This window comes from Oncorhynchus mykiss, chromosome Y (assembly GCF_013265735.2).
Source record: "Oncorhynchus mykiss isolate Arlee chromosome Y, USDA_OmykA_1.1, whole genome shotgun sequence".
Classification (NCBI taxonomy): Eukaryota; Metazoa; Chordata; class Actinopteri; order Salmoniformes; family Salmonidae; genus Oncorhynchus; species Oncorhynchus mykiss.
Window position 1 is genome coordinate 32,178,221 of NC_048593.1, and position 12,420 is coordinate 32,190,640.

The 12,420-nt window shown below is 42.2% G+C and overlaps 1 protein-coding gene across 1 annotated transcript; it reads left to right on the plus strand.

Moving 5' to 3' along the window:
• Positions 1 to 653: 653 nt before the first annotated feature.
• LOC110510058 (organic solute transporter subunit alpha) lies at positions 654 to 7,630 on the plus strand. The gene is made up of 8 exons (XM_021591345.2): positions 654 to 2,488; positions 3,642 to 3,793; positions 4,745 to 4,818; positions 5,553 to 5,711; positions 6,090 to 6,201; positions 6,355 to 6,501; positions 6,716 to 6,821; positions 6,997 to 7,630. Exons 1-8 carry the CDS (start codon positions 2,407 to 2,409, stop codon positions 7,161 to 7,163), a joined length of 999 nt encoding a protein of 332 aa, XP_021447020.1. The 5' UTR covers positions 654 to 2,406; the 3' UTR covers positions 7,164 to 7,630.
• Positions 7,631 to 12,420: the final 4,790 nt, after the last annotated feature.

The following is a 12,420-nucleotide window of genomic DNA, read 5'->3' on the forward strand; positions in this document are numbered from 1 at the left end:
AATTTTGGATTGGAGATGCTTAATGTGAGTCTGGAAGGAGAGTTTACAGTCTAACCAGACACCTAGGTATTTGTAGTTGTCCACATATTCTAAGTCAGAACCGTCCAGAGTAGTGATGCTGGATGGGCGGGTGTGTGCAGAAATCGATTGATGAACATGCATTTAAGAGCAGTTGGAGGTCACGGAAGGAGAGTTGTATGGCATTAAAGCTCGTCTGGAGGTTAGTTAACACAGTGTCCAAAGAAGGGCCAGAAGTATACAGAGTGGTGTCGTCTGCGTAGAGGTGGATCAGGGAATCACCAGCAGCATGTATACATCATTGATGTATACAGAGAAAATAGTCGGCCCGAGGATTGAACCCTGTGGCACCCCCATAGAGACTACCAGAGGTCTGAACAACAGGCCCTCCCATTTGACACACTGAACTCTGTCTGAGAAGTAGTTGGTGAACCAGGCGAAGCAGTCATTTGAGAAACCAAGGCTGTTGAGTCTGCCGATAAGAATGTGGTGATTGACAGAGTTGAGAGCCTTGGCCAGGTCGATGAATACAGCTGCACAGTATTGTCTCTTATCGATGGCAGTTATGATATCGTTATTTATAACACTTTGTTTTAGAATGAATTGTTTGGCTTGGACAAAAAAAGTGGCAGTTTTAGAAGTTTATCTCTGCATGGTTATGGCATTGAAGTGAAACAAGTTTATATCTCAAGGACTCACAGGAATGTGAGTCCTTGCATCAGGGTTATAGAGTGTGACAGTGTCTACTGTGGGGGAATGAACTCTCTGCTATCCACCTGACTCACTGAGTGTGTGCGGATGGAGAAAAATGTGTGAGAAGCCCACGTCTATGGAGAAGTCACACATGACTCGATCTACAGGTGTCTGTAGGCGAAGCAAGTTTACATTTAAATGCATGGCTTCTTTTTTATTCAGATTGTATTTTATGCTACCTGTCTCTCTGTCTCTCGTACTCGCTCTTCCTTTTCTCTTTCTCTCCATTCCTTTTCTCTTTATTGCTTTTATCTTTCTCTCCTTTTCTCTCCATCTCTTACTAAACCTCTCTGTTTGACTGTAATCCATCCATCCAGGTCTGTTTTTGGATCATCTTTCACGTTCTCCCTTCACTTAATTTGTAACCGGGTAAACTGATTAGACCTAATTGTCTCACCCTACATACTAAAATCCATGTTTTTCTTAGCTCAAATGCAATAATGAAGTTGAGTGATGATGAGACCATCTACATGTAGCCATTAGCTACAGCCCACTGCCGGAAAGTCTTTATTCTAGATTCTGTATATGGGGACAGAGTTTTAGGGATCCAACAAAATCGATTTAGCTAGAAAGGGATGGTTTATTGATTTGAAATTGGTAGAATTTGAAAAAAGGTGTTAGTTATCCTCAACACTCTTGCTGGTCTCAGTTCATGTCATTACTGGTGAATGTTTTCATGACTAAAAGTTACACAGATACACAACAGATGGGGTACGTGATGAAAAACACAGTGAAGGCAATGAAATAGTGGCATTAACAGAGAGACAGTAATTCGATTGGCAGAACGCTGAAATTAAATGGCTCCAGATAATCAGCGAGAGAGAGAGAGAGGTGATATTTTGTATATAAACCCACAACCTTTAAGATTGATGGTTGAACAATACAATACCCACTGGGCAAGAACTGGTTGAATCAACATAGTTTCCACGTCATTTCAACAACAAAAAATATATGTGACAACATTGAATCAACGTGGAAAGCTGATTGGATTTGAAAAAATGTCACCAAACTATTAACCTAAATCCAATTACATGGTGAAATGTTTTGTTGATTTCACGTTGAATTTAGGTTGGCAAATGGAAATCAAAACCAGAAGTTGGACTGACTGTGGGTATTTATTTTCTACTTGGATTCATTTGGTAATATGTTAACTCTAGCATGCTTTCCCAACCCCTTTCATTCCTGTATGTTGGCTGGCAAGAAACGATACACCCCAATCAAAGTTCATTCTCCTGAAACGTAAACGTGTGCTGGATCAAATCAAATCTATGGGAATGTTATTCCACTGAGAGTTACAGGAGCCGAATGTGGGTCATTGGGCTCCCCTTGATAAGGAAGGTTGCTCAATAAATACAGTAGTTCTAAGATTTGAATGAAATACAGTTATCTGCCATTCTCTATGCGAAGGTGGTCTCATTGACTAGTTGGAAAATCTGCAGTTTTCACTGAGCAAACAACTTACTCATCATCAGTCAGAAGTTAATTGCGGGGGAAAGTTCAATATCTATTGCTGTCTGCTTCCTCGCACCTCATATAACTGCAGTCAGTGGGCAAGAGATACATCACTGGTAGTTTATTTTCTGCATATCCTCACAACCTGGCTGGGAGTCCTCACATTACCGACTTCAACTGACTATGGACATGGAAGAAGCTCTCAACAGCACCATCCATCCGAGCTGTTTAGAAGAACCTCCGCTGGCTATCCATGTCATAAAGCGTGAGTTACCCAGATTACCTTATCTATCAGTTTGTAGATAGTGTTTCATTATCAAGTTGTAATTGGGAAAGGGAATTTCACTACAAATTGTACAAAACAGTTTTTGGGACGCAGACTGTTTCTTTTGCATGTTTGACTTCAAATAAATAATATAAATAATAATAATAATAAATAATGATGTCTTGGTCTTCTATCATTCATTTGTACCTGACATGTCAAGCATCCCAAGGCCAAACAGGAGTTACAGAAGTATGATAATATAGTAGGGCTATATTAGAAGTGACTGTTAGTCCTATATAATTATTTTCTCAAATGTGTGTGATAACTACACCGTGGCCATTGGCTTGGCAGAAATGTGACTGATTGGGTCTCTGGCACACAACAAGACGTTATTAGCCCGTTGAGCTAAAGCTCAGGTGTTAGCTCTGGAAGTATTCAGGTCTCCGGTGTAATGCTGAAAATCTAATTTCCTTCATTTTGTGGCTAGTCAAATACTTTCTGTGGCACACGCCAGAGTCAAATACTTTCTTTTAAAGGAACTTCATGTCAGGATAGGCAACTGAATGTTGTTGTTCACCAAACAATCTCTGATACACAGACAAGACCAATAAAACAAATTCTGAATGAATTTGTCCTCCAAATGGAAGGCTACAGTCTAATCCAGCCTGATTGGAGGGACAGCATTTCACTCTGCTCATCATTACATCTCCATGTGTAGGCCACATATATGCATGTTTGGTTTCTCCAAAGTCATTTTTCTGTTCTGAGAAATATGATGGCTCATTTGATGACAAATAACTTGCATGGCCTTTCATCCTTTTGTATTCAGTCAACATCTCTTCAAGGGTGGTTTATTGTTTCTGTAGATAGCCTCGATCTCAGTCCATATGAAACTAATCAAGGATACATTTAGACAGCTGGATTTGCACTGGGCCGAGTGAAGTATTGTTGGGATCTCATCAGCACTCAACCTCAAAAGAGGCTGAATAAAATGGTTTGGAGGCTGTTTCACAAATGCTGTTGTGTCCATGGGGATGTTGTCAGGGCATTGATCTATCCTCAAGAGAGGTTGTTGTTGCCAGGGGCTTCTACTGACCTATACAACCTCTCTCTCTCTCTCCCTCCTGATCCTCTTACTCTCTCCCTTAACTAGAGCTGGATGTCTTTGGTGTGGCTCTGTACTCCATGCTGACCCTCATGTCTACGCTGTCCCTGCTGCTCTACCTGGAGGAGTGTGTGTTTATCTATAGAAAAGTCCCGTCTCCTAAGAAGACAACTATTATGTGGGTCAATGGTGCTGCACCGGTAAGAAGTCAGCTCCCTGTCTCCGCTGGCCTTCACCAGATACAATTGAATGCAATAAGTACTGCCAGTGGATCTCTGTGGTTATAGCTACACTGTCTGGACTGGATGAGTATATAGTCTCGTTAATTGTTATTTTATTGTGTTACTTTTTATCGTATTTTTTACTTTAGTTTATTTAGTAAACATTTTCTTTACTCTATTTCTTGAACTGCATTGTTGGTTAAGGGCATGTAAGTAAGCATTTCACCTGCATACACCTGTATTCTGCGGCATGTGACAAATACAATTTGATTTGATTTGACGATTTGACTGAGACAGCAGTGTATCACTGTGGTTATACATAGCTAGATTGCCTACATGGAGATCACAAACATCTGTTTGGGTGTTAAGGTCCAATGCAGCCGTTTTTATTTGAATTTCAAATCCTTTCTGGGTAACAATTAAGTACCTTACCGCGATTGTTTTCTATTAAAATGGTCAAAAATAAACAAAAATAGCTTCTTAGCAAAACACATTTATTTTGCTGGGACTGTCTGGGAGTGGTGAGGGGAAATCTGAAAATGAGGTGTTATTGGCAGAGGGATTTGGAACTGTCATTCTTGTTGGTATATTAACTAATTTACCGCCTGGTGATGTCACCAGGCAGGTTAAAACTCAATCCCACCAAAACAGGCTGAAATTTCAGGTGGTCTTTTCAAGTAGCTCTTACACGAAAAGGGCATTATCCTAATTTTCACAAAAATTATTCCAACCTCATAGTGTGGAAATATATATAAAACACAGGATAATCACATTTTTGACTGCACTGGGCCTTTAACTTTTAGCTAAACTGTAAATTAGAATGTCTGTCATTCTATGATCATACAGTATTTTATTCATCACTTTATATGAATGGGAACCATGTGGATGATGAATGTTATGACTAAAAGTAACGTTCTGTTTCTGTCTCAGGTCATTGCCACCATGGCTTGTTTTGGGATGTGGATACCAAGGGCTACCATGTTTACAGATATGACGTCCAATTCGTAAGTTTCCTCTCACCAACACACTACTTACTACTTACTCTCTCTCTCTCTCTCTTTCACATACCCTTCTATGAACGCATAAACAATTTGACTATACTGCACTAAGTAGATGCAGTGCTCTTTCACCTGTAGTAATGGGCTGACAGGAAGCCATAGTAAGGAGTACTGACATAAACGGGAGGAGGGTTTTTATGAATGCACTCAACTATGTGACCACAGTTTAACCACTCTCTTAATCATTACACTGTGTTAGAGATCATCCCCAGAGAGTTGGGCGCCTAGGAAGAAAACATGAAGGTAATTACATGTTTAGCTAGTTGAAAAGCAAAGCCTGTGCATCAAGTACAGAAAATGCAGGCTAGACATCCGGCAAAACAATACTCCTATGCATCTGGTTGGCATAAGGGCTCGATTCAATCCCTATCGCAGAAGATCCGTACTATAGCACGATTTAAATTGAGTGGTATAGCACAATTGTAATTTAGCGTTTACCGTAAACGCAGTCTCCGCAAATGCGGGAACATTGCCTTTAAATGTAAATCATGCTATGCAGCAGATCAGAGATCATTCCACATCCCCAGAGAGCTGGAAGGGAAAAATTCAGGAAATGATACAAACAAGCACAAACAAACGTTTTTGGGACACAAACAAAAGTTGAGTGGGCAGACTAACTGGTTTTGAAGGCTGGTGACACACACTTGTTATACAAGTAAAACCTCTCCTTTTCTCTATAGGTACTTTGCAGTGGTGGTGTATAAGATCTTGGTTCTGATGATAGAGGAGAGTGGGGGTAGTGAGGCCTTTCTGAAGAGCAATGCCCAGAAAACCTTCAATATCAGTGTAGGACCCTGCTGCTGCTGCTGTCCCTGCTTGCCACGCGTTCCAGTCACACGGTAACCGGAACAACCCACTGGGAAAAAACTGGTTGAATCAACTTGTTTCCATGTCATTTCATCCCAAAAATATAAATGTGATGACATGGAAAACTGATTGAATTTGCAAAAAATCATCAATGTAAGAGTATTTTGTATTTTTTTTCACCCAACTTTTAGCTTAAATCTAATGACATTGTGACCTTTTTAGTCGATTTCACATTGAATTAATCTTAGTTGACAAGTAATCCAAATGTAAATCAAAACTAGATGACATCTGTGACCAGTGGGATGATGATTCATACTCAGGTCACACTTGGGCCAGAAGATTCTTTGTGTTGGTAATTTTGAACACAAGTGGTTAGAACATGTTAATAACGCTGGTCTGTTTTCATTCAGGTGCATGTTATTCTTGCTGAAGCTGGGGGCTCTTCAGTATGCTATCTTAAAGACAGTCCTCTCAATTGTGTCCGTAATATTGTGGACCAACGGCAACTTTGATCTTTCTGATGTAAGTAACTGTCCTCCTTTCTGTGAAAATCTTCTGAGCCACAACAAACATCCCCTTTACATCTTAAGCTTCAAACTGAGCTTGGTGTCATTCCATTGATTCCACTATTCAATGCCTACCCTCTTTAACCTTTCTCCATGTCTCGATGTTTAGCTGGAGATCACAGGCACGGCTATTTGGATCAACCCATTTATAGGTGTTCTCACCATCATCTCCCTCTGGCCTGTCGCCATCATGTTCATGAACATATGCAACACACTGCGCAGCATCAAGATCATACCTAAATATGCCATGTACCAGGTGAGTCTGTCCATGTCCTACTGCACAAACCAGATAGTCCAGGAACTTCCTGCTCAATGCCGTTGGTGAAATTACATCAGCTTCTGTCCTTTCCTTAGTCCTAGACTTGAGTTTTTAGGAATGTTGTGTAGTGTCTGATTCAGTATGGCCGTATCCATTTCTGCATCCCAATATTCTATGCATCTCCATGATGTCGCTGGTTATGTGTCCATAGTTGGTGCTGGTGCTCAGTCAGCTGCAGACGGCCATCATTAACATCCTGGCCTTGGATGGAACCATCGCCTGCTCCCCGCCATTCTCCTCTAGTGCCCGTGGTACCAGTAAGTGACAGAATAGCTCCAAACCAGCCAAACGAGAGCCATTACTTGATCAATATGAAGTCCATGTCCACCAACCCTGTCTGTCTGTCTCTGTCTGTCTGTCTGGTTTGTCTTTCTGTCTGGTTTGTCTTTCTGTCTGGTCTGTCTGTGTGTGTGTATATGTGTCTGTCTGCAGTGTTGAGTCAGCAGCTAATGATCTTGGAAATGTTCATCATTACCCTGGTGACCCGGTCGTTGTACCGCCGTACCTATGACTCTCTTCCCACCGACCCCCACGAGACCGACAACGACCAGAACAGCAAGATCAGCCTGCAGGCCCCAGAGGGGGAGCACACTGTCTGAGAGATTGGGGTGGAGTGAGAGGGAGAGGGGTGTGTGTGTGTGTGTGTGTGTGTGTGTGTGTGTGTGTGTGTGTGTGTGAGTGTGCGTGTGTGCGTTAAAGAAAGAGAGAGGGATTCTCTACCAAACATTTACACTATTGTTTTACTTGTATATTAATTTTGTTTTGATGGTGTGATACTGTATATTCTGCTGTTCAAGTTGTTGGTTAGTCTTGTATGCGATGAAACTTACTGTATATTAAAAGTTGACCTGCATTATGCTGAATATAATATTAGAACATATACCTCAAACAACATGTCTGTCCCATCCATAGTTCCTCAAGTTGCCTCAGCTCTCAACACGGCTATGTGGAGTTTGGTGTGTGAGGGTGTTGGAAAGAGATGGAGTTTATAAACAAAAGTGGGTTAATGGGGGTGTGAAATATGTATTTTATATTCATATCAATAAATATAGTGAATTACAACTAGTCCTAGTCAAAAGTTTGGACACATCTACTCATTCAAGGGTTTTTCTGTAGTTTTTACTATTTCCTACATTGTATAATAATAGAGAAGACATGAAAACTATAAAATAATACATATGGAATCATTTAGTAACCAAAAAAGTGTTAAACAAATCAAAATATATTTAAGATTTTAGATTCTTCAAAGTAGCCATCCTTTGCCTTGGTGACAGCTTTGCACACTCTTGGCATTCTCTCAACCAGCTTCACATATGCTGAGCACTTGAATTGTGTTGGCTGCTTTTCCTTCACTGTGCAGTCCAAATCATCCCAAACTATCTCAATTGGGTTGAGATTGGGTAATCACTCTCCTTGGTCAAATAGCCCCTGCACAGCCTGGAGGTGTGTTTTGGGTCATTGTCCTGTTGAAAAACTAATTATAGTCCCACTAAGGGCAAACCAGATGGGAAGGCGTATCGCTGCAGAATGCTGTGGGAGTCATGCTGGTTAAGTGTGCCTTGAATTTTAAATAAGTCAGTGACAGCGTCACCAGCAAAGCACCCCCACACCATCACAACTCCTCCTCCATGCTTCACGGTGGGAACCACACATGCAGAGATCATCTTTTCATCTACTCTGCGTCTCACAAAGACACGGCGGTTGGAACCAAAAATCTCAAATTTGGACTCATCAGACCAAAGGACAGATTGCCACCAGTCTAATGTCCATCGCCGTTTCTTGGTGTCCATGATCTTTTTGGCCTTCCTGTGATATCGGGTACTGTAGGTGTCCTGGTGGGCAGGTAGTTTGCCCCCAAAAATGCGTTGGGCAGACTGCACCACCCTCTGGAGAGCCATGCGGTTGCGGAATGGTGCAGTTGCAGTACCAAGCGGTGATACAACCTGACAGGATGCTCTCAATTGTGCATCTGTAAAAGTTTGTGAGGGTTTTAGATGATAAGCCACATTTCTTCAGCCTCCTGAGGTTGAAGTGGACCTGTTAGGCTTTTTTCACCACACCATTTCAGATCGTCAATAATGTGTATGGTGAGGAACTTGAAGCTTTCCACCTTCTCCACTGCGTTCCTGTCGATGTGGATAGGGCCGTGTTCCCTCTGCTGTCAGCTCCTGTGTTTTGTTGACGTTGATGAGAGGTTATTTTCCTGGCACCACTCTCCCAGGGTCCTCACCTCCTCCCTCTAGGCTGTCTTGTCATTGTTGGTAATCAGGCCTACTACTGTTGTGTCATATGCAAACTTGATGATTGAGTTGGAGGCGTGCGTGCCCACACAGTCATGGGTGAACAGGGAGTGCAGGAGGGGGCTGAGCATGCACGCTTGTGGAGCCCCTGTGTTGAGAATCAGAGAAGTGGAGGTGTTGTTTCCCACAACTCAGACGAGGAGACAGGGATAAGGTAACCATGGTATTTATTGAAAAGCAGGGGGGAGATGGGGTGAGACCAGGGGGAGCTTGGGTGGGTACTAGGGAACCAGGAACTGAGTTTGCGGCTGGGGCAAGGGGAGTAGGGGCAGGGTAAGCAGGTCCGAAGCGGAATCCTAGGAAGCAGTAGAGCGGGGGTCCTGGGCAGGGGAGCAGGACTGACAAAACGAGGGACTGATGACCAGAGTCAGAGCGGACGGAACTGTAGCAGACATACAAGCAGCGTCAGGCTAGGGAAAACAGGCACTAGAGGATAATAAGATCTATGCAGTAACAAACGGCTTGAAATGCCGACTGACAGAGCAGAGGCTACGATCTGGCAGCGTGGAAGTGGCAGTTCTGAGTGTTTGTAGAGGTCTTGATTATGGAACAGGTTGCAGCTGGTGGGGATCTGCTCTGACTCCAGTACACCTGTCTCCACTCACATAATCAGATACACCCACACAGAGAGAAGGAGAGAGCACTGGGGGAGTGGCAGGTTAGGGAGACACAGGATGAGAAGTAGAGGGCGAGGCAGGGGCAGATGTAACAGGGTGTCAGGTAAGGTAGAAGTGATATGATCCTTAACTAGCCTCTGAAAGCACTTCATGAAGACAGAAGTGAGTGCTACATTGCGATAGATATTTAGTTCAGTTACCGTTCCTTTCTTGGGTTACATCGAAACCTCAAATAATATTATATTTTTCTTCCTCGTCAATGTCTATAAAGCCATTTCTGGACTTCGGTGAGTATAGAAAGAAGTTCTGCAAGAGTTTGAATATCATGGACACAGATATGGTATAGGGTTGCCACTGTGTTGAAAATAAGACGGGTGGCTTTTACTCTACGACAGTTCCACGGTAATAGAGTGATGCTGAGACCCATTTTTTCACTTTAAAAAATTATATTTTTAACAATTGCCACTGAAAATGTCTCTAAAACACATTTACTTGAGGAACAGTATTGATGGAAAGTTTGGTAGAATGCCATTCATAATCTCCCAAGCAGTTGCCTTGTCAAGCAGTGATGCAGCCAATCAATATGCTCTCAATAGTGTAGCTGTAGAACTTTTTGAGGATCTGAGGGCACATGCCAAAATCTTTTCAGCCTCCTGAGGGTAGAAGAGGCATTGTCGTGCCCTCTTCACAACTGTGTTGGTGTGTTTGGACCATGATAGATCCTTAGTGACGTAGACAAAGAGGAACATGAAGCTATCAACCCACTCCACTACATCCCCATCGATGTGAATTGGGCAAGCTCGGCTCTCCATTTAATGCGGTGCATGATCAGCTCCTTTGTCTTGCTGATGTTGAGGGAGAAGTTGTTGTCCTGGCACCACACTGCCAGGTCTCTGACCTCCCTATAGGCTGTCTCATCATCGCCGGTGATCAGGCCTACCACCTTTGTGTCGTCTGCAAACTTAATTATTATGTTGGAGTCATGCGCTGCCACACAGTGGTGGGTGAACAAGGAGTACAGAAGGAGACTAAGCACGGACCCCTGAGGGGCCCCCATGTTGAGGGTTAGCGTGGCGATGTGTTGTTACATACTCTTACCACATGAGGCCATCCCATCAGGAAGTCCAAGATACAGTTGCAGAGGGAGATGTTCAGTCCCAGGGTCCTTAGCTTAGGGATGAGCTTGGATGGCACTATGGTGTTGAATGCTGAGCTGTAGTCAATGAACAGCATTCTCACGTAGATGTATATTTTGTCCAGGTGGGAGAGGGCAGTGTGGAGATGCAATAGAGATTGTGTAATTTGTGGATCTGCTGGGGTGGTATGTGAATTGGAGTGGGTCCAGGGTGTCTGGGATGATGATGTTGAACAAAGCATTTCATGGCTACAGATGCGAGTGCTACGGGACCATAGTCATTTAGACATGTTACCTTGACGTTCTTGGGCACAGGGACTATTGTGGTCTGCTTGAAACATGTAGGTATTACATTTAAATAAACTAGAATTAAAGTCAGACTAAGTCAGTGGCACAGGTAGAATTATCCAAACAGAAGATATATCTCTTTCAAATGTTGATATTTGGTTGCGTTGACAACCAAACACCACTCAATATCACTTTTGAAATACAATATAGCCTATTAACTTGTCGACAAATTAATAAATTATACTGTATGTTGGATTCACATCTCCAACCAAAAATCTAAGTTAAAGAATGGGATTAAGCCAGTGGCTCAGATGGAACTATCCAAGCAGTAGATACAGCTCCTTTAAATGTTCATGTTTGGTTGGCGGTTTCAACCAAACACAATTCAATATAACGTTTTCAATACAGTAAATAGCCTAAAGTTAAGGTCATCTTACAAACTAATATAACATTTAACCTTAAATTGAGTAACATATCCATGGCCACATTTTGAGGTTACTGTAACTATACATTTCTTCTTGTGTAATCATATAAAGTGTGCATGTTCAAGATAGCATGCATAGGTCATCACAGATCAGTGGAGATCTTCACATTGCTGTAATAATCTGCGCAGAATCTCAAACGGCATTGATTACTTGCACCGTGTACATTCGGTTCTGATATTAGATGAAGCACAGTTGTATAAATAAGCGAAATATCAGGTACATCAAGAGCTTTGGGGAGCTGCTGGACTATGAGCACAAGGTGTCCAGCAAGTGAGTTGACATGTACACAGTGACACCAGGCACCCACCACATCTTCACCAGCACAAAGACTTCTGAGGGTCCTCACACCATATTTCTCTGTAACTGCTTTCTAGACATCCTCGTCAAAATCCATAACGGGCACAATGACGTGGTCCCCACCATGGCTCAGTGTGTTATAGAGTACAAGCAGAAGTTTGGCTTTGACCTTTTCATCAGCAGCAACTCTTCTACATCTGCATAGCTTGCTGTTTGGGGTTTTAGGCTGGGTTTCTGTATAACACTTTGTGACATCTGCTGATGTAAAAAGGGCTTTATAAATACATTTAATTGAATACTTTCTGGATCGCTTCTACACCATAAGGATATCCTTCCGCATGCTCATCAACCAGCACTGTAAGTACACATCACCAGCCAATAAGCATGAACAGTACTGTGGGCTTTTTATATGTGCGTGTCAGAAGTTCAGTCTAAAATCATTCACTTATAGTGGATGTTCTGACTTATAGTGGATGTTATGACTTACAGTGGATGTTATGACTTACAGTGGATGTTATGACTTATAGTGGATGTTATGACTTATAGTGGATGTTATGACTTACAGTGGATGGTATGACTTATAGTGGATGTTATGACTTATAGTGGATGTTATGACTTATAGTGGATGTTATGACTTATAGTGGATGTTATGACTTATAGTGGATGTTATGACTCCAGTGGATGTTATGACTTACAGTGGATGTTATGACTTACAGTGGATGTTATGACTTACA